The sequence below is a fragment of the Hyperolius riggenbachi genome, chromosome 10 (genome assembly GCF_040937935.1).
Source record: "Hyperolius riggenbachi isolate aHypRig1 chromosome 10, aHypRig1.pri, whole genome shotgun sequence".
Classification (NCBI taxonomy): domain Eukaryota; kingdom Metazoa; phylum Chordata; class Amphibia; order Anura; family Hyperoliidae; genus Hyperolius; species Hyperolius riggenbachi.
The window spans coordinates 196522191-196541384 of record NC_090655.1 but is presented as its reverse complement, the minus strand read 5'-3'; the positions used below and the strand labels follow the sequence as shown (position 1 = coordinate 196541384).

Genomic DNA, 19194 nt, shown 5'->3' with positions numbered 1-19194 from the left:
GGGTAGAATCTTGGAGAGGTCCTTGTCTTTGGTAAGTATAGGCCAATAGTGTTTAACTATCTCAAATACGCTGTGGGAGTGTTCTGTAAATGTGCCCACCAAACGAGGGGGTGTCCTTAGTATTGTATTGGTGCCATCATCCCTGGTTGATGTTTTGGACGTGTTTACCAATGTTTGTTGTCTGGGTGTATTCTTTGCCCGTTTATATGCCCTATCTATCACATTATCTGGGAATCCTCTTTGTCTGAATCTATTAGTCAGCACCGCACATTCATGCTCAAATGTCTCTTCACTTGAGCAGTTTCTCCGAGCCCGGAGAAACTGGCCTATTGGAATGCTCGTCCTCAACGATCTCGGGTGGGAGCTGTCCCATTTTAACAATGAGTTTGTTGCAGTGGGTTTACGAAATATACATGTTTCAATCCTGCCTGCATTATCTTTCTTTATAGTGAGGTCGAGAAAGTTGATGTGTGTGTCACTCACTTCATAGGTGAATTTCATACCGATTTGATTGTTATTCAGTATGGACACAAAATCGATAAATAGTTCACGAGGCCCCTCCCACAGGATCACAATGTCATCTATAAACCTTCCCCAATAGGCTATGTGTGCTGTATAGAATTCAAGATCTTCAGTAAAGACCAAAGTATCCTCCCACCAGCCCAGGAACAGGTTGGCGTAAGAGGGGGCGCACGCCGTCCCCATGGCGCTGCCCCTGAGCTGGTGGTAAGTGCGACCCCCAAACCAGAAGATATTATGAGTAAGGATGAATGTAAGTAGGCTTATGATGGTGAGGTTGTGTTCTTTCATATAGGTACCTCTTGTTAACAAAAAATGTTGTATGGCCTTGATGCCAAGGTCATGTTGAATGTTACTATATAGAGCCTCCACATCAATACTTGCTAGTAGAGTGTCAGGTTTTAACGTTAGATCCTGCAGTTTCATAAGAACATCTTTAGTGTCTTTCAAATATGAGGGTAAGGTCTCAACAAATGGTCGAAGAAATTTGTCTACATATTGGCTACTCGTGTCTGTTAGACTGTCCCTCCCTGATACAATCGGTCTTCCCGGTGGAGGGGATCTATTCTTATGAATTTTGGGGAGGGCATAAAACACAGCCATTACTGGATGTTCAGTAGACTTCTTAAGGCGTTCGTAGTCATCAGCATCTAATCCGCCACTCTCGTATCTGCTTTTGAGTAACCCCTGAAGTTCTTTCTGGTGATTGGTAAGGGGATTAGTGGATAGTTGTTTGTATTGTTGTTGATCTCCTAGCAATTCCATGCACATGTTTTCATATAGTGAAACGTCCATTACCACTATGTTTCCCCCTTTGTCAGCGGGTTTTATTACTATTTTGTCATTTTTTCTAAGAGCCTCTAGGGCCTGTCTCTCTGTCTGGTCAAGATTGTCATGAACCGGTTGGTGGTATGTGTCAACCTCCAATTGTCTTAATGCCCGTGTGACCATTTCCACAAACGTACTAATCTGTGAATATTGTGTGAGGGAGGGGCAGAAGATGCTCTTTTTCTTTTGGCCACTAGGTGGTGCCATTTCTAATGTGCCTTTATCATTCTCTCTAAGTAGATCTTCCAAGGCTTCAAAAGCTTCCCTTTCGCCCTTCATGCTTTTTCTGTCTTTTGCGTCCTTAGACTCAAATAATATAATGAGGGCTAATTTAAGAGCAAACAAATTAATGTCTTTCACCCATTCGAAAGCATTGTATCTCGATGTGGGCACATAGGAGAGTCCTTTAGACAACAGTGAAATTTGTGTGGGGGGAAAACAACTGTGTGGACAAATTCACAATGCGCAAGGTGCTATTGGATTCAGATAGAGGGGGACTTCCATTCACCACTGATGTTGTTGTTTGCCTCTCTTGTGCCCCGTGTATCCCCATTTTATTCTGTCTCGCAGGCCCACTGCTTGTTGTGTGGCCAATGTTGTGTCTGTATTTACACATAGTGGGGTTGGTGTCCCTGGAGGCTTGTCTAAAAAACCTCCTTGTGGGTTTTTTGGGTTCAGAGGTCCCCTAGGGAGATGTGGTCTTGGAGTATATTTCTTTTTGTTGTGTTTTTTGGGGTTATACCACTTGGGACGCCCAGCCGAATTACTGGCCTCACTTATATATCAGTTGCTGTCAGTTATTTATCAGTTGCTGTCAGTTATAGCTGAGAGGACAACTGATGTGCCCGGTAATGTCTATGTTTTCCTATGGCTCAAGTGGGCAATGTTACAGTTTAACAGTGTGCTGACCAGAAAGCTGTTATGGGTAATGGCCATTTTCAAAATGGAGGATGGGGAATTTCCTTGCTCACAGTGGACAAACAGGACGTGGGAAAGAGAAAAGAGCTTGAGGAGTAGATTACACGAGTGGCAAGTATGACTTGTGTATGTTTATTTTGACTTTAATTTTCAGTTCAGGTTTTCTTTAAGTCTGTGGGCTGCAGGTCTCTGGATAAGAGACCTGTCTTCGCTTTGTAAGTTCCAGAGTTGCTCTGCTGAGGAATTTGCATACACTTGTCATGCAAATTGCCTACCTGCCTCCTTTGAAGGCTTGCAGTATAAATACCTTGCTCTCCCAGAGTCCTTTGCTGGTCATGATGGTTTGTTACTGCTAAAAACACTCCTGGAGTGTCAGCCTTGGTATTGTTTGCTAAAGATTATCTTAGAGTATTCCTGGTTGTATTATCTGTATTGCCTGTTCTGTCTTGTCTTTGCGATTGCATTGTCGCCAGCGGTTGGCGATGGTAAATCGTGTGGTCCAGAACCTGGATCGCACTTGCCCTAGCGTTAGTGGCAGTGGATCTCTCTAGTCTATGTCTTGGAGTTTTACTGTAGCGGCGGTTGCTACTGGTTACTCCTGTCTGTCTTGCCGCGTGGATCGCACTCGCTCTGGCGGAAAGAGCAGTGGATCCTGCTAGGCCTATTCCTGTACTAAGATCACACTTGCTCTGGTGGAAAATAGCAGTGGATCCTGCTAGCTCTGTTTCTGTACTTGGATCACACTTGCTCTGGTGGAAAAGAGCAGTGGATCCTGCTAGCTCTGTTTCTGTACTTGGATCACACTTGCTCTGGTGGAAAAGAGCAGTGGATCCTGCTAGCTCGGTTTCTGTACTTGGTTCACACTCGCTCTGGCGGAAAAGAGCAGTGGATCCGTCCTGTCCCTGAACCCGGATCGCACTCGCTCTGGCGGAAGAGCGGTGGATCTTATCTGACCTATTCCTGTTTGTCTGTCTGTCTGGATCAAACGCTTGCGGTTGCCTGAGGTAAGGCAGCCGTTTAGCAAGTGTTCCTGTTATTTGTTCATTTGTGTTCATTCGTTAGTCAGGGTGGCGTGCCTGTCTCTGTTGCGCTTATCGTGCGGAGACCGCGGCGTAAACGCGCTTGTCGCTGTTGCGCCTAACGCGCGGTGACCGCGTTTAGATATTGCGTTTATTATTTTCGTTGACATTCTCATTGTATGATTTGCTGTGCCTTTCGCTCTGCTCCTGTGTTTAACCTTTACTCTGTCTTGTGTCACTAGTGGCAATCGCCACTTCGGTTTTCACTGTTGTATGTCGACCGTCGCTGGCCGGCGACTAGATTGGTAGACATACATACATTCTGTCTCTGTGCTCTCTCCCTCGAGAGAAACTGTCCTGCTCCGTATTGCCTAATTACGTACAATCCTTATCTGGCATCTGTGGCTGTGCAGAGGATCTGTTCCTCTGCACTCCACAGCTCCATCTGCCGGTTAGAATTCCTCTCTACGGGTGCATCCGCACCTTAGCTGGGTTCTCTTATCCAAACGTTTGTGGAGGGTTTCCGTGGTGTCGGCGTGCAGGTTATGCGCTGACCACGGAGATAATTCCACAATCGTTACATGATATCTGTAGGAATGTAAAGTAGCTACTTCAATTGATATCTCAGAGAAAATGGCCAATTTGTTGGGCACATGGCAACATAATTTTGATATTTGGGGCCACATGGTTACCTAATTTTGATATACTAAAATGGCTCTCAGACTACATGACAGTCATTAGCCAACCAAAATTGGATACGTGTACCAAGCTTTAACTGGAAGCTAGCTAGCGCACATTGCAGTCCATGATACTTCAACTCCAGGCATTTGAAAAGTTGGCACAATGTACATGCTGTGCAGTACTGCACAGCTTGATGTGTATTACTACGCTGAAACGCACTGCAGCATAGAGTCTACGTGACAAGGTGAATGCACAGATTGTGGAATCATTGCAGCACATCGCTATGTGGTTAAACATTCCTTTATACCTTAATATGCAAAGTGTGAATGTACTATGTAGCCTTAAGTTTACATACATACAAGCAATTCATTATTACTCAGCTTGAAATGATGAATCTGCACACTGGTCACACAGGTGTGCTGCCATTTGTAATCCCCAAGAATAGTTTAAAGCAGTATATCAGTTATCTTAAAATCCTATCTAAAAAAGAACTAAGCTTCCTGGTGTAATTTTCTGTTTCAATTTTTATTGAAAAAAGACATTTTTAAAAAGTACAAAATAGAAAGAAGAATACAGCAGTCCATACGTAACGTATTTGACAAATTCTAAACATTGTGTTTACATCACATAACATACAACATTCATTATCAAAAGCATGGTAGAATAAGTCAACTGTAGAGAGGACCATTGCCAGGTGGCAGCATGGGGGAAGTCACCTGGGGCCAAATGAGTGCCGCCTGTCAAGAGATGACCCCAGGGCTGACTATTTCCTTAAAAGAGACACTGAAGCGAAAAAAAATGATACAATGAATTGGTTGTGTAGTACAGATAATTACTAGAATATTAGAAGCAAAGAAAATATTCTCATTTTTATTTTCAGTCATAAAGTGTTTTTTTTTTTATAACAATGCATCATTCTCTAATATTTGCAGTTTATACACTACTCAGTATTCTAAATGATTTTACAGAGCAGGCCAGTGAACTTTTGACCTGTCCTATGCAGAAGAAAAAAACAATATAGTGACTAACACTTGAGATAACAAGCTTCAAAAGACAGAGCTCTGAGGGTATGTTTCCACTAGCCGAATTCGCATAACCAATAAAAGTTAATGAGCCTGTGTCCACTTGTCAGGAAAATGGAGCGTTTTCTTGTGCAGGAAAAAATCTGCACAGCAGAGGCATCCGAATTCGGACACCGCATGCGATTCGCATACAATGTATTTAATAGGGAATTTGCATGGCTTTTTTTAATGCAAATTTTCATGAGAATTCGCATACGATTTCGCATGGAATCAATGAAAAAGCACACAGGCACTGACATGGTTATATTTGCACACAGCATCAGCCATGTGAAATCGTATGTAAAATTCGTATACAACCGCATACGATTTCGCTCCTGCATGCGAATTCGTCCAGAGGATCCGCTGTGATTCCCCACTGCACTAGTGGAAACGCACCCTGAGACTTTGAAAGTGTGGGGCTCAATGGCTTATTTGCATAGATAACAATTGGAGTTTCTTAACTCTTCCTGTACTGGAAACAATATTAGACTTATGTCTCTGCTCCTAATGTTTTATTTCTTAGCTGTACTACACATACAAATCATTATATCATAATTTTTTTTCGCTCCAGTGTCTCTTTAAACATCCTTCATCTCCCCCCCAACCTCTTATCCTATGCACCTCCAAAGAAAAGTAGGTCTGTATAAACACAGGGGAACTTCCAGTACCCAAAGGGGGAGTTCCTTCGCATAAGAGAAGAAAATGAAAGAAAGAAAGAAATGTAGGTGAGGGTAACAAGATAACAAGGGTTAAAAGATGTTGGTCCCACATTTTAATCCATCCCGGCCCAGCGATCATCCCTACAGGACTCCAGATGTCACAGAGCCCAGTGATAGTAGGAAGTATACAGGGGCTTCCAAGTTTTTTCAGATGTGTTTAAGGGAATAATCTAGGATTGCCCTCATCTTATCAAGAGAGTTGTGGGGGTTTCTCTCCCAATAACGCTACCTCTGAGAATGATCATACAACACCCGACAATTTGATTTGCACCGCACTTTGCAGCTGCGGTGTAACCCAAAAAAACCAAACACCCTCACTATAGGTAGGTAGGTCGCCAGGTAGTGGTGCCCCCAGTATAGATAGCCAGGTATAGGTGCCCCCAATATAGGAAGCCAAGTATAGGTGCCCCCAGTATAGGTAGCCAAGTATAGGTGCCCCCAGTATAGGTAGCCAAGTATAGGTGCCCCCAGTATAGGTAGCCAGGCATAGGTGCCCCCAGTATACGTAGCCAGGCATGGTTCCCCCAGTATACGTAGCCAGTATAATTTCACCCAGTATAGGTAGCCAGTATAGTTGCCCCCAACATAGGTAGCCCGTATAGTTGCCCCAGTATAGTTGCCCCCAGCATAGGTAGCCGGTATAGTTGCCCCCAGTATAGGTAGCCAGTATAGTTGCACCCAGTAAAGCTAGCCAGTATAGCTGCCCCAGTATAGGTAAACACTAACAAACACAGAACATTTATATTGCGCTTTTCTCCTGGCGCACTCAAACCACCAGAGCTCCAGCCACTAGGATGCGCTCTAAAGGCAGTAGCAGTGTTAGGGAGACTTGCCCAAGGTCTCCTACTGAATAGGTGCCTGCAGAGCCGAGATTCGAACCCAGGTCGCCTGTGTCAGAGGCAGAGCCCTTAACCATTACACTATCCAGCCAGTATAGTTGCCCCCAGTATAGGTAAGCCAGGTAGTTGCCCCAGGTAGGTAGCCAGCTTGAAACCCCTCCCTCCCCGGCCTTCGCTCATTTACCTTCTGAGTGGCGGCCGCCTCCTCTACACAGTCCCTCTCGCCTCACTAATAGATTTCAGATCAGCGGCAACCCAAAGTGCTGTAGTGAAGAGAGGAGAGCTGATCGCCGCTGGTCTGAGGTCTATTAGCGAGTGGGACCATGTGGAAGATGGAAAATTCTATATCATGCAGTGTTCCTATAAGGATTATGTACCTACCATTAGAGTCCTTAATTTCCTTCTTACAAGAGAAGTTTAGTGAGTTATGGATAGCCATCATATCCCCTCTTTGTTTTTTGTTTACATTGGAGATACTTGTGAAAAGGTGGAATGGAAGTACTTAGAGGCCTGAGCTCTGTGAAAGAGCATCTCCTGTAGGCATATTATATCAGCATGGGCAGAGCAGAAAAAAAACTATATGCTTTTTATTTTTTAATTGTTGAATTAAAACCTTGTATGTTAAGCGATATAACATGAATAGCCTTGGTCAATAGACAAAGACAATTCTATCTCAAGATTTTGCCAGCCTGCTTGTGGAGGGGTTATGGGAGGCAGTGTCAGATTGGGAGCTGGGAAAGCTGAGTAAATCCACTTGCAGGCCAAGCAGCAGTAATCAGGTGTTGCTCCTCACAGTGAAGACTTGCTGCAGGTTTCTATTGGGAGTGATAACACAGGGTTTCTGCTGCTTGGCCAGCAGGTGGATTTCCTCAGTTTTTCAACCTCCCAGTCCGACACCGAGGGGAGGGCTAGACCCAAAGAAAGGTAGATTTCCTTATGTAATTTTAACTAGAATTGCGCAGAGCAACTGAATATGTTCTCAGACTATAATTATTTCCTAATCAAGAGATTCAGGAATGCCATAGATTTCAGTGTAGCTGAGGATCACAGAAGAGCTGGCTGATAAACAATGTTACATAGGGACATTACAGAGTTAAAGTGAAATAAGCACAGTTTTTAGCACTCAGAGCATCTCAAAGCACATTAAAGGGAGCAAGAGGTGATAGAGATATGGGGGCTGCCATATTTATTTCCTTTTAAACAATACGAGATTCCTGGTAGCCCTGCTGGTCCTCTGTCTCTAATACTTTTAACCATAGACCCTGAACAAGCATGCAGCAGATCAGGTACTCTCTGTCTCAGGTTTTACTGGATTAGCCATATGCTTGTTCGAGGGTTTTGATTCAGACACTCTTTATGCCAGAAGATCAACAGGGCTGCCAGGCAACTGGCATTATTTACGAGGAAATAAATATGGCAGCCTCCATATCCCTCTCACCTCGGGTTCCCTTTAAAAATGCATGCCAACAATGTGGCTCATTATTAAAAAAAAAGTTCAATTTTACTTCTTTCTATATTTAAAAGTTTAGCAGAGGCCTTTATTACCATATTTATGAAAGGGGGGGGGGGGGGGGGTAAGAGATAGAATGCTATGCTTCAAATAGTTTAGAGATGTCACAGATGCGGTCTTCACACCTTCCCCTGGATAAATAATGGGCTGCTAGAAGGGGAGGGAGGAACATGGCAGCTCCTATAAGTATTAGAAACCAGGACAACTGCAGAAAAAAATGGCACTTGGTTCCCTTTAAACAATGTACACAAAATAATGTACCAATAAACAATGGTGTGCATATTGCAATGTAAGGATAAATATAGCAGATGAGTCAATGAGTCCATATGGTGGTAGAGAAAAGCCCACATGGAGGAGGCCCCAGCCAAACAGCCTTACAATGTAAGGCACCCCTGGTCACACCAGAGAGTGTGCTGGGCACACATATAGGGAGTTGGATGTATGCTTCATAGCAAAATTTAAATGTGAAAGCATCCTGTTTGCTATTCAACCGTCCATCTAAAAAAAAAAGGGACAGGCGGGTTTTGAGTACAAGTTATGGTATAGATAGTAAAACAATTTATAAAATGTTTTTCCCCCATTTCAAATGGTGATGTGAAAGTGGAGGAACATCTGGAAATATGCCTAAAGAAGGGAACTAGGTCCTGGAAAGCTTGCACAACAAAACTGTATCAATTACGGTAACCATTAACAGGTATAGCCTTTATAAAATGTTGTTTTTTACTACCTAGGTAATATCATTTTCTGTTAAATTATAATTTTAAGACTAGGCACCTGAAACTGTGTCCTGTAAAAAGAGTATGGTAATTACGCATCAAGGCATTTATGAAGCGAGAAACAGAAATATCAGCTGCAAAGCAGTGCTGGGCCGAAATTACGCATGAGCGTAATTACGCATCGTAATTCAATGTAAATGTACGCGTAAGCGCTACGCGTAATTTACGGTCTTACACGTAATTATTTACGCGTAAGCAATTAAGTGGTATTGTAATTCCACTGTCTACCGTAATTGCTAGGTATGCGTAATTTTACGAACACTTACGCGTAATTTTACTCGTAATTACTAACGTAAAAACTCCCCTTTTCTAAGAGTAGCCAATCAGTCAACATTCTAAGCAACCAATAGTATCTTCTCCCGCCCTTCAGTATAAGCGTACGTTTTGACGCATACGAATGATGTGTACGCAATAACTGTCACATTGACGGCTTTTGCGTACACATCGTCCGTATGCGTCAAAAAATACGCATTAATGGGTATTACGGCACTACGCGTAACATCGTAGTGTAAGCGCCTACATTACGGTATCCTTACGCGTAACTGCGTAAGTTAACGCGTAATTACAGTGATGAACCGTAAATAATTTACTACGCCGTAACCATAATTGCGTAATGCGTAATAGCGTAAAATTACGCGTAATGATCCGTAAGCGTAGATTTTTCCATTACGACCAGCACTGCTGCAAAGCTCTAAATCCCCCAAACTGTCCTGGGAAATAAAGGACAATATAGCAGCTATGTATTATTTATGCAAAAGAAAAATATGGCATAAACGTATCAATGTACAAAACACATAAAAAAACAAAACACTTTTACTGCAGGTTCCTGGCGTACAGGCTGTAAACAGTGACAGTTCACATTGTCATTGTCATATGACTGCATTGTTTGAGTGCACACATGAGAGGTCACATTTGGTGTAAGGTCACGCTATGCGGATAGAGGATGGTCGACCTGATCACCTGAGCTGCGCTTTGCAGTGGAATCTCACACGTGACCTTTGCCCCAGTCAGAATTCCTAGGTTTAATAGCTAATCAGGGTAACCAGTGGAGACCATTGACATCTTCCTGTTATGACTGAGTTCACAGAGACAGACTGAAACACCCTGCGTGACAGAGAAGGTTGGACAGACTGTGAACAGAGGGATCTGTAAACTTGTTGCGACAGGTAACACCTCTGACATGGAGACTGAAAGAATTGCCTTGTTTTCACTTTTAATGACTAGGCCTGTGTTATAGCTTCTGGAAACTGAATGCAGTCACACATTAATATGAATATATTCGTTTTGCCAGTGTTGATAATATAGGGCCAGATATGTGCAAATAATTGAAGGCTTGTGCATGGGCTGGCAAAGCATGTGCTACTGCTGAAATGAGAGATGATTATTTAGTCCACCTAAGGGCAAGTTCACAGTGTATCAGTTGCATTGCAGGATAATTCTGCATGTCAACTCACTGCCCATACAATTCACTGCCTTTTTACATCTCTGAGTTGTAACTGATCACATTATTCTAACTCGTTGCAAGGGCAGGTCTCTCTCGCCCTTTTGTGTCTTGGAACCTGTTAAACATCTTATTCATCATGTTACTTTTGTCACTGCAATTACTAATTCTCTATTTTGTACCAATTCTGTATTTTGTGTTTTGGTGTACACAATTATTCTGTAATATTATGCACCTCATGTTTGTTTCTTACTTTGTACAGCACCACGGCATATGTTGCTGCTTTATAAATCAATAATACTATCTGGTCTCCATTTTAAGGCACGTGTTATGCAACGCCCCACTATGAATCCAGCCTAAATGTTTTATCCACAGGAACTAAAATCACTGAGAGCTAAATAAAATTTTTAACTTAAGGGGCCCATACACTGGTCGATTTCAGCCATCAAACGATCGATTTCATGGAATCGTTCGATCGATCGTAAATTGATTCTATCAAATCTATCAATCGATTTGCAGCCGATTTCGATCAATTTGATCTCTCTACCAGGAAGACAATCTAGGTCGATCTGCTGCTGGCAGCAGATGGATGGCCCATAGAGTTGCATTAGATCTAAAGTTGCAATAATGCATTTAGGTCAATTTCCAATAGATTTCATTCTGAAATCTATTAGAAATCTGTTCCTAATGTGTGGCACACATCAGATAGATTCCTGTCAGATTCGACTTGACAGGAATCTGACAGAAATCTATCTGATGGTCGAACCTGTTGTAAATCTATAAGTGTATGACCACCTTTAGGCTAGGTTCACAGTGCTTGGTTGCGTTGCAGAAAAATTCCGCATGTCAGCTTACTGCCCATAAAATTCTATGGGCCTGTTCACAGTAACTGATCGCATTATTGTAACTTGCTGCATGCAGGCTTTGCATTAAAGTCTATGTCCAGTCTCCATTGCAGTTCACACACATTTTAACCAGTGCGTTATGCAACTGACCACTGTGAATCTAGCCTTAAAGAGACTCTGTAACGTCAAAAAGATACCCTGGGGGGTACTCACCTCGGGTGGGGGAAGCCTCCGGATCCTAATGAGGCTTCCCACGCCGTCCTCTGCCCCACGGGGGTCTCGCTGCAGCCCTCCGAACAGCCGGCGACAGAGCCGACTGTCAGTTCAATATTTACCTTTGCAGGCTCCAGCGGGGGCGCTGTGGCTGCTCTCGGCTCCGAACTACACGTAAATACCCGATCTCAGTCGGGTCCGCTCTACTGCGCAGGCGCCGGAAACTTTTATTTTCGTGTAGTTCGGAGCCGACAGCCGTCAGAGCGCCTGCGCAGGAGCCAGGAAGGTAAATATTGACGTCATTATTCTTGGAGGGCTGCAGCGAGACCCCTGAGGGACGGAGGACGGCGTGGGAAGCCTCATTAGGATCCGGAGGCTTCCCCCACCCGAGGTGAGTACCCCCCAGGGGATCTTTTGATGTTACAGATCCTCTTTAAGAGGAACTGTCGCGAAAATCTTAAAATTTAAAACACATACAAATAAGAAGTACATTTCTCCCAGAGTAAAATGAGCCATAAATTACTTTTCTCCTTTGTTGCTGTCACTTACAGTAGGTAGTAGCAATCTGTCATTACCAACAGATTTTGGACTAGCCCATCTTCTCATAGGGGGGTTCTCAGGGTTTTCTTTATTTTTAAAAGCTCTTTGGCCTAGTGCACACCAGAGCAGTTCTGCTGCGGTTTGCGATCCGCTTGCGGGTGCGGATCCGCTAGGGTAATGTATTTCAATGGGCTGGTGCACACCAGAGCGGGAGGCGTTTTGCAGAAACGCATACTCCCGGGCTGCTGCAGATTTTGGATTGCGGATGCGTTTCTGCCTCAATGTTAAGTATAGGAAAAACGCAAACCGCTCTGAAAAACGGCACTTCAGAGCGGTTTTGCAGGCGTTTGTTACAGTAGCTGTTCAGTAACAGCTTTACTGTAACAATACATGAAATCTACTACACCAAAAACGCTTCCCAAAACTGCAAAATGCTAGCTGAAACGCTACAGAAAAAGAAGAAAAAGCGTTTCAAAATCTGCTAGCATTTTGCGGATCTGCTAGCGGTTTTTGGTGTGCACCAGGCCTAAGTGAATGGCAGTTGCTACGTCCAACTGCCAAAAAAGTGTGCATTGAGCAGGGAGGCTGGCCAGCATCATTGTGGCCTAGTGCACACCGAGCGGTTTTGGTTGCGTTTTTAGAACCGCTTGCGGATGTGAAAACGCTTGGGTAATGTATTTCTATGGGCTGGTGCACACCTGAGCGGTAGGCGTTTTGCAGAAACGCATACTCCCGGGGTGAGGCATTTTTTGGATTTCGTCTGCGTTTCTGCCTCCAATGTTAAGTATAGGAAAAACGCAAAACGCTTGATAAAACGCCAGATCAGAGCGGTTTTCCAGGCGTTTTTGTTACAGTAGCTGTTCAGTAACAGCTTTACTGTAACAATATCTGTAATCTGCTACACAAAAAAACGCTACACAAAACGCTTCATAATAAGAAAAAAACGCATTAAAATCCACTAGCGTATTGCGGATCTGCTAGCGGTTTTTAGTGTGCACTAGGCCTGTATGAATCTTTTTCAGGGAATGTCTTTATAAAGAATAAAGGCCATGCTGAGAATCCCCTATGGAGAGATGGACTAGCCCAAAACCTGTCAGTAAGTGACAGCAACATAGGATAGAAGTAATTTATGGCTCATCTTACTCTGGGAGAAATGTAATTCTTATTTGCATGTGTTGTAAATTTAAAGATTTTCGCGACAGTTCCTCTTTAGGGCTGTTTCACACTTGTATGCAGTGCTGTCCGTTATGACGCACTGCACATTGTGCGTGACATGCATGGTAACATGAAAGTCCATTGACATGTTACTGTTCCTACGCATTGCAAGGTAACATGCTGGGAAGACTTTCTTGTTAAATGAGAAATTAGTTGCCACTCCAGCAACAGGTGGGTTGTGGGTAATAGCATGCATCTTTCACTGAACTGGATTATGGCCTCAGCGGCTTTTGCCGTGGTTAGATGATGATTGTGTAATAAAGATGGAAGAGAAGGTTGGCACTGCTGAACAGGCATATTGATTGGTGCATAGTCTTGGGCATAATAACATCACATGAACGCAATATTGCAAGCATTGTAATGGAAAGGTAGCCGCCGTAGAATCACGGACTGTGCGAAACAGCCGTCAGGCTTCGGTGCCCTGCACCCACCGTCACCCTCTGCTTGCCTGGATTGGTATGGGCACCCCACCTCCATTACAATGCTTGCAATGTTGCGTTCATGTGACGTCATGCAGCGTGACTTTTCCGCTCCATTGATTTGGGATCCTTTGTTCTTCAGGGAACGTAATGCAACTTCCCAGTGTGACAAAAACCTTAGGCCTCTTTTCCACGGTAACTGCTCACTGCTGCCTGTTAACTGCTTGCTGAGCACACAGTTCAACTGCCCGTGGAAAAGAGGCCTAACACACGCTAGATTCTGGGCAGAGATGGCAGCGATTGACATCCTCAGCCAAGTAGCGTGTGTATAAGGCCCCATTCACACTAGAGCGTTTTGCCGTAGACTTCGGCAAAACGCTCAAGCGCTAGCGCTTTTGAAAGCACTAGTGCTTTAATACCGTATGGGCCCGTTCCTACTTGGGTGATTTGCGTTCATCGCTGGCGATTAATGCAAATCGGCAAACGCAAATGCACCATTTATAGGCGATTTCCTGGCAATCGCGTTTCAGTGCTATAGAACCGCTAAATGCGATCGCGGGAAAAATCGCCGCAGTGTCCAGTGATTTTTCCGTGTGAAATAGTGGAAAAGTCACTTCCGCAAAATGCTGGCGTGAATGCTGGTGTTTTGCGCTTTCAAGTGTGAATGGGGCCTTAGACTTTACACTGTCAATTAACCATTCGTTTTCATATCTAATTAGATCCATGTACAGATTTAGCCACACAAATTTCAGTGCAGGGATGCTAAGATTGCTAATAATTCCAAGTTGAAGGAAATGTTATTTTCATTTTTACACTTTGGAAATCGACTCCACTGAGCAGTAGAGATTTGCACTTACATGAAAATTTAATGCAGCCTGAAATGGGCCAATCAAGTATACCTCCTAGAGATTTTGATTGGCCCAATTCGCACTGCATACAATTTGCATTGATTTCACATGCAAGTTACAATTGTTTGCATCTCCTAGACTATGGCCTCTTTTCCAAGAGCAACTACCGTAATAGGCAGTGAATTCACCACCTGCCAGCTGCTCTCGTCCACCGGCTGGGCACATGACAAGCAGCCCCCCATGGAGTTGCATCTGGGCATGGTGGTTGCCATGCACAGACATAACATGAGACTATTTTCGCCGCATGGTAATGTCGTTGCATGTCAGCGCTTGACACACCTGGTATTACAGATGCTGCATTTTAATTGCACCCAAATTGCATTCTTGGGTGTCAGATGGGACACTGAACTGCTGGACAAACGAGCAGTTCAGATATCTATGGAAAAGAGGTCTATCTCCACTGAGATTTTTCTGCCAATATAAGTACATGCAATTTGACATTTTCTTTTTAATTTATATATAGCTTGGATTTGGACCAATCAAAATCAGAAGTAATTTCCAAATGTGAAAAATCTCCATGAACATCTATTTAGGAGATCTGTTCCAGAGATAGCAGATCTTACCAGATCTGTTCTGATGTATATCATTTGTGGTACTTATCCGTTAGCCGGGCGCATCCTCTAGGTGGCGACAAAACTCCACCAGAGTTACATCTTTCCCTACTATCCATGTCAGCCTGGAGGGGGAATAGTAATTAGCGCCACCTGCCGGATGCGCCCGGCTAACGGATAAGTACCTCATTTGTTTACTATAGTGTATATGATGATCATTAGATGTCATACAACACACATGTGTTAACCCTACGAAGATGCTTGAGGAAAGTGTGCGTTTGCGGTTTGTGATCAACAATCATTGGTGTGTTGCATAACCTTGACCTCAATGTGAAATGTAGTCTGAAATTGGGCGTCAATTTAGCACAAAATTTTGGAAAGCAAGGTTTGGCGCGATTCTACACAAGATTGACCTTGAGGATCTTGATTGCTTATCCCTAGAAAAGAGGAAAATTTTGTTAATAACACTACTTAAAATACAAATATTAGTGAGCATTACCACTAAAAGCACAGGTGAAGAGCTACAGCTGAAGGAGGGCACAAGGTGGACCCTCAAGTCCAGGTGTGATCACAATCTCTTTATTCCATATTGCTTCACCATAGAATCTTTCTCAGAATGAATACGGGCTCAAACCCACTAGCAGCCTTCTCTTAAGTGCTAGTGATTTGAAAACCTCTTGCAAATGCAATGCTATGGGTGATTTTTTTTTTTTTTTATATATAAAATCAAATCTCTCTAGTGGGATTACACCCATAGCATTACATTAGCAAGAGCTTTTCTAATCACAACTTCTTAGTAACTGCTTAGTAAAAGCCTGCTAGTGGGTTCCAGGCCTACATCTGTGTGTTGTGCAATCGACTAACATCTCTTTCTATTACTTTTCCCAGGATGTCCAGCTCTGTCTCAGTGGATCCGCTGTATCGTGTGGCTGTGGCAGGTGGAACCCATGGCAATGAGATGTCAGGAGTCTATCTGGTGAAACACTGGCTCAAAGACCCCTCAGAGCTGGTAAGGGACACCTTCAGTGCTGTACCTGTGTTGTCCAATCCAAAGGCATCTGAAATAGGAGTGCGTTATTATGAAAAGGACTTGAACCGCTGCTTCACCACGGACTTCTTGTCGTAAGTTTTACATAACTTTTATAATGATCATTTGTAATGTGTTGTTCCAGTACTGCAGCCATGTGATGTAAGCTGAGACCAAAACTACAGGTGAACAGCTAAATATACTTCTGATATACATATGTGAGCTGTTTTACCTGCTCAACCAGTCTTGTAACCAGTTACCAGTACAGCTCTGCTCCAATGCACACCAGCCAATCAATACCGGCAGATCAGATCTTCAGCCTGCTGTGTGATTTGGCTGATTAATGAATTGCAGATTTTTCTGCCTTGATGCTAATTGTGTTGCAATTTGTATGCAGCTGCAGGGCCCTTTTCCACTAGCAGTCGCTAGCGTTCGCGCTGAACGCTAGCGATTGCTGAATCGCAATTACCGGCGATTCCCCGACGTTCGCGGCCGCGATTTTGCTATGCACTGCATAGCAAAATCGCGGCAATTATCGCTCCGCCGCGCGTTCGCGTTCCCCGCAAAAACGAATCGCGGTAGTGGAAATGACCTACCGCGATTCCCATGTTAAAAAGCAAACCGTAGCGATTGTAAAATCGCTAGCGGTTTGCGTTTTTGCGATTCAGCCAGCGCAAACGCGCTGGTGGAAAAGGGCCCTGAGGGCTGGAACCCACTAGAGCGTTTTTTTTAGTGTTGAGGCCTCTTTCAAAGGAAGCTGTTGCGTTTTGATGCAACGTTATAGTCTCAACGCAAATTACACGCAACGCCTCAAAAAATTCACAACGCAACTTAATGCCCAGTTATTGTCATATACAGTAGAGTATACAGGCAATGAAAAGTATGCTTCCAAGTCATTACTGAGCATATGCAAACAGTCCACCGCAGTTAATAACGTGTCTAACGCACAGCATGCAGCACTTTCTAATAATGCTACACGTTGCACACAAACGCAACGTGTGCACTGTGAATGTCGCACAGACTTAGTATTGCTGTGCGTTAGTCTGCGTTGAAACATTTTCTAAAGTTCAACTTTAACGTCGCACTGTGAAAGAGGCCTAAGGGATCACTTTAAAGCGCAAGCAATTTTCCTAAAGCTCTGTAGATAAATGTAACCAATTCCACAGTAGCGATTGTGATTAGCAAAATTACAAGTGCAGGACATGCAGCATTTCGGGAGCGTTTGTGCTTCAATGTAAAGTATTGAAACCCTGGCAAATCGCTCATCGCTACACATAGCTATGTGTGTGTGATTTTAAATTACTACAAACTGTAACAAAAAAAAATATAATAATATTAGTTTGAAACAACCAATCAGAATTAAAATCGCTATTCGCAAATCACAATCACTGGCAAAAAGCTTACACTTTTTAAAATTGCTACCAGAATCGCTGGAAAATGCTCATGAAATCACATACAAAACGCTAATTAAAAACACTAGTGAAAGCAATTTGCGACTTGTAGTGGGTTCCAGGCCTTTAAGGACTTCCAAGGTCAAATGTCAAAAAAAGTTAAATACCTGCATCACTTTTGTAGGCACGGAGGACGCCGTCCGCTCCCTCCGTGCCGTTCCGCCGGGTCCCCGCCGCTCAATAGCCCCCCGGGCCGGCTCCCGGCTACAGGAAACAGCCTGCTGCGTGGATCGGGGGGTTGGCCCTAGAGTTGCGCAGCCGCACTCGCGGCTATGCGGACTGCGCAGCAGCGGCCAGATCATGCGGCCATGTTAGTGCAGGCAAGAGAGCTTGACCCAGGGCGTGAGGTCGGGAGCTGGCCCGGGGGGCTATTGAGCGGCGAGGACCCGGCGGAACGGCACGGAGGGCGCGGACGGCGTCCTCCGTGCCTACAAAAGTGATGCAGGTATTTAACTTTGTTTGACATTTGGCCTTGGAAGTCCTTTAAGGTGCATACACACATCAGACTATAGTCTTTGGAAAATGAAAGATCACAAACCAATTTTACCCCCTTCCATGTAGTATGAGAGCCATACCTACACAGTCTATTCTATTGAGCTGAACTCCCCATCATATCTGCAGATCCTCATACACACCTTGTTTAACAGACATTCATGTGCAGATCAGACAATCATCTGCAGATCTGAAGATCCATCCTGGTGGATCTGATCTGCAGATGAATGTCTGTTAAACAAGGTGTGTATAAGAATCTGCAGATATCATAAACTATGAATGGATCTTTTGCAGGAACGGATCTTTTGCAGATACTGATCTGTTGAATGTATACAGCATCTTTGTGTGCAGCATCTTGCAAAGATTTCTGTCTGATGTGGAGTTCAGCTCCATAGAATAGACTGTGTAGAGTATGGCTCTCATACTACATGAAGGGGATAATATTGGTGCGTGATCTTTCATTTTCCAAAGACTATGGTCTGATGTGTGCATGCACCCTTAGGGCTACAACCCATTAGAGCGATTTTTTTTTTTTTTTTTTTTTTTTTTGTGTTTAGGGAGTAATCAAAATGCTAGCGATTTCCATAAACGCTCAGCTAATGTTAATGGATGAGTCAAATTCCACTGGAGCGATTACGATTAGCAAAATCGCTAACGCAGGACATGCAGCATTTTGTGAGCGTTTGCGTTTCTGCAATGTATATAAGTATATAAACGCTGGCATAATTGCTCATGAATCGCTATACAGTGCGATTTGCTAGCGTTTTTAAATTAGTGCACACTGTAAAAAAAATTAAAACCGCTAATCACACTAAATCGATGGCAAAAAGCTTACACTTTTTAAAATCGCTACCAAAATCATGAGAAAAGGCTCATGAAATTGCTTACAAAACGCTCATTAAAAACGCTAGCGATTGCGATAGCAGTTTGTAGTGGGTCCTAAGGCCTTAAATTCATCCAATCCAAATTGTCAAACGTGGCGCATTTTAATCCGCATACACACTGCAACCATGCAAGCATCAAAATGGAGAAATTAACATCTCATTAATCATCTATACACAGTACTAGACAGGCTCCTTTCACACTATGCACATTGCATTACGCAACATAGCAACGCAACGGAGCCGAAAAAGTCCCATTTAGAATACCATGAGCAGATTTTGTAGGTAAGCCCTGAAACTGGTTTTACACTAGGTTTTTGTGTTGCGGTGTCATGCTGTGC

The 19194-nt window shown here is 43.6% G+C and overlaps 1 protein-coding gene across 5 annotated transcripts in view; it reads left to right on the top strand.

Moving 5' to 3' along the window:
* LOC137534172 (N-acyl-aromatic-L-amino acid amidohydrolase (carboxylate-forming)-like) overlaps positions 1 to 19194 on the top strand; it is a 94781-nt gene that overhangs the window by 52277 nt on the left and 23310 nt on the right. For 3 of the 5 annotated variants that reach the window (XM_068255561.1, XM_068255563.1, XM_068255562.1), the window contains exon 2: positions 15891 to 16124. In XM_068255561.1, the coding sequence (XP_068111662.1) occupies positions 15892 to 16124 (233 nt within the window). In that variant the 5' untranslated portion in view covers position 15891. Of the gene's footprint in view, positions 1 to 9853; positions 10037 to 12507; positions 12579 to 15890; positions 16125 to 19194 lie in introns of those variants that run through there. The other 2 variants (XM_068255560.1, XM_068255564.1) reach the window with 2 other exon arrangements.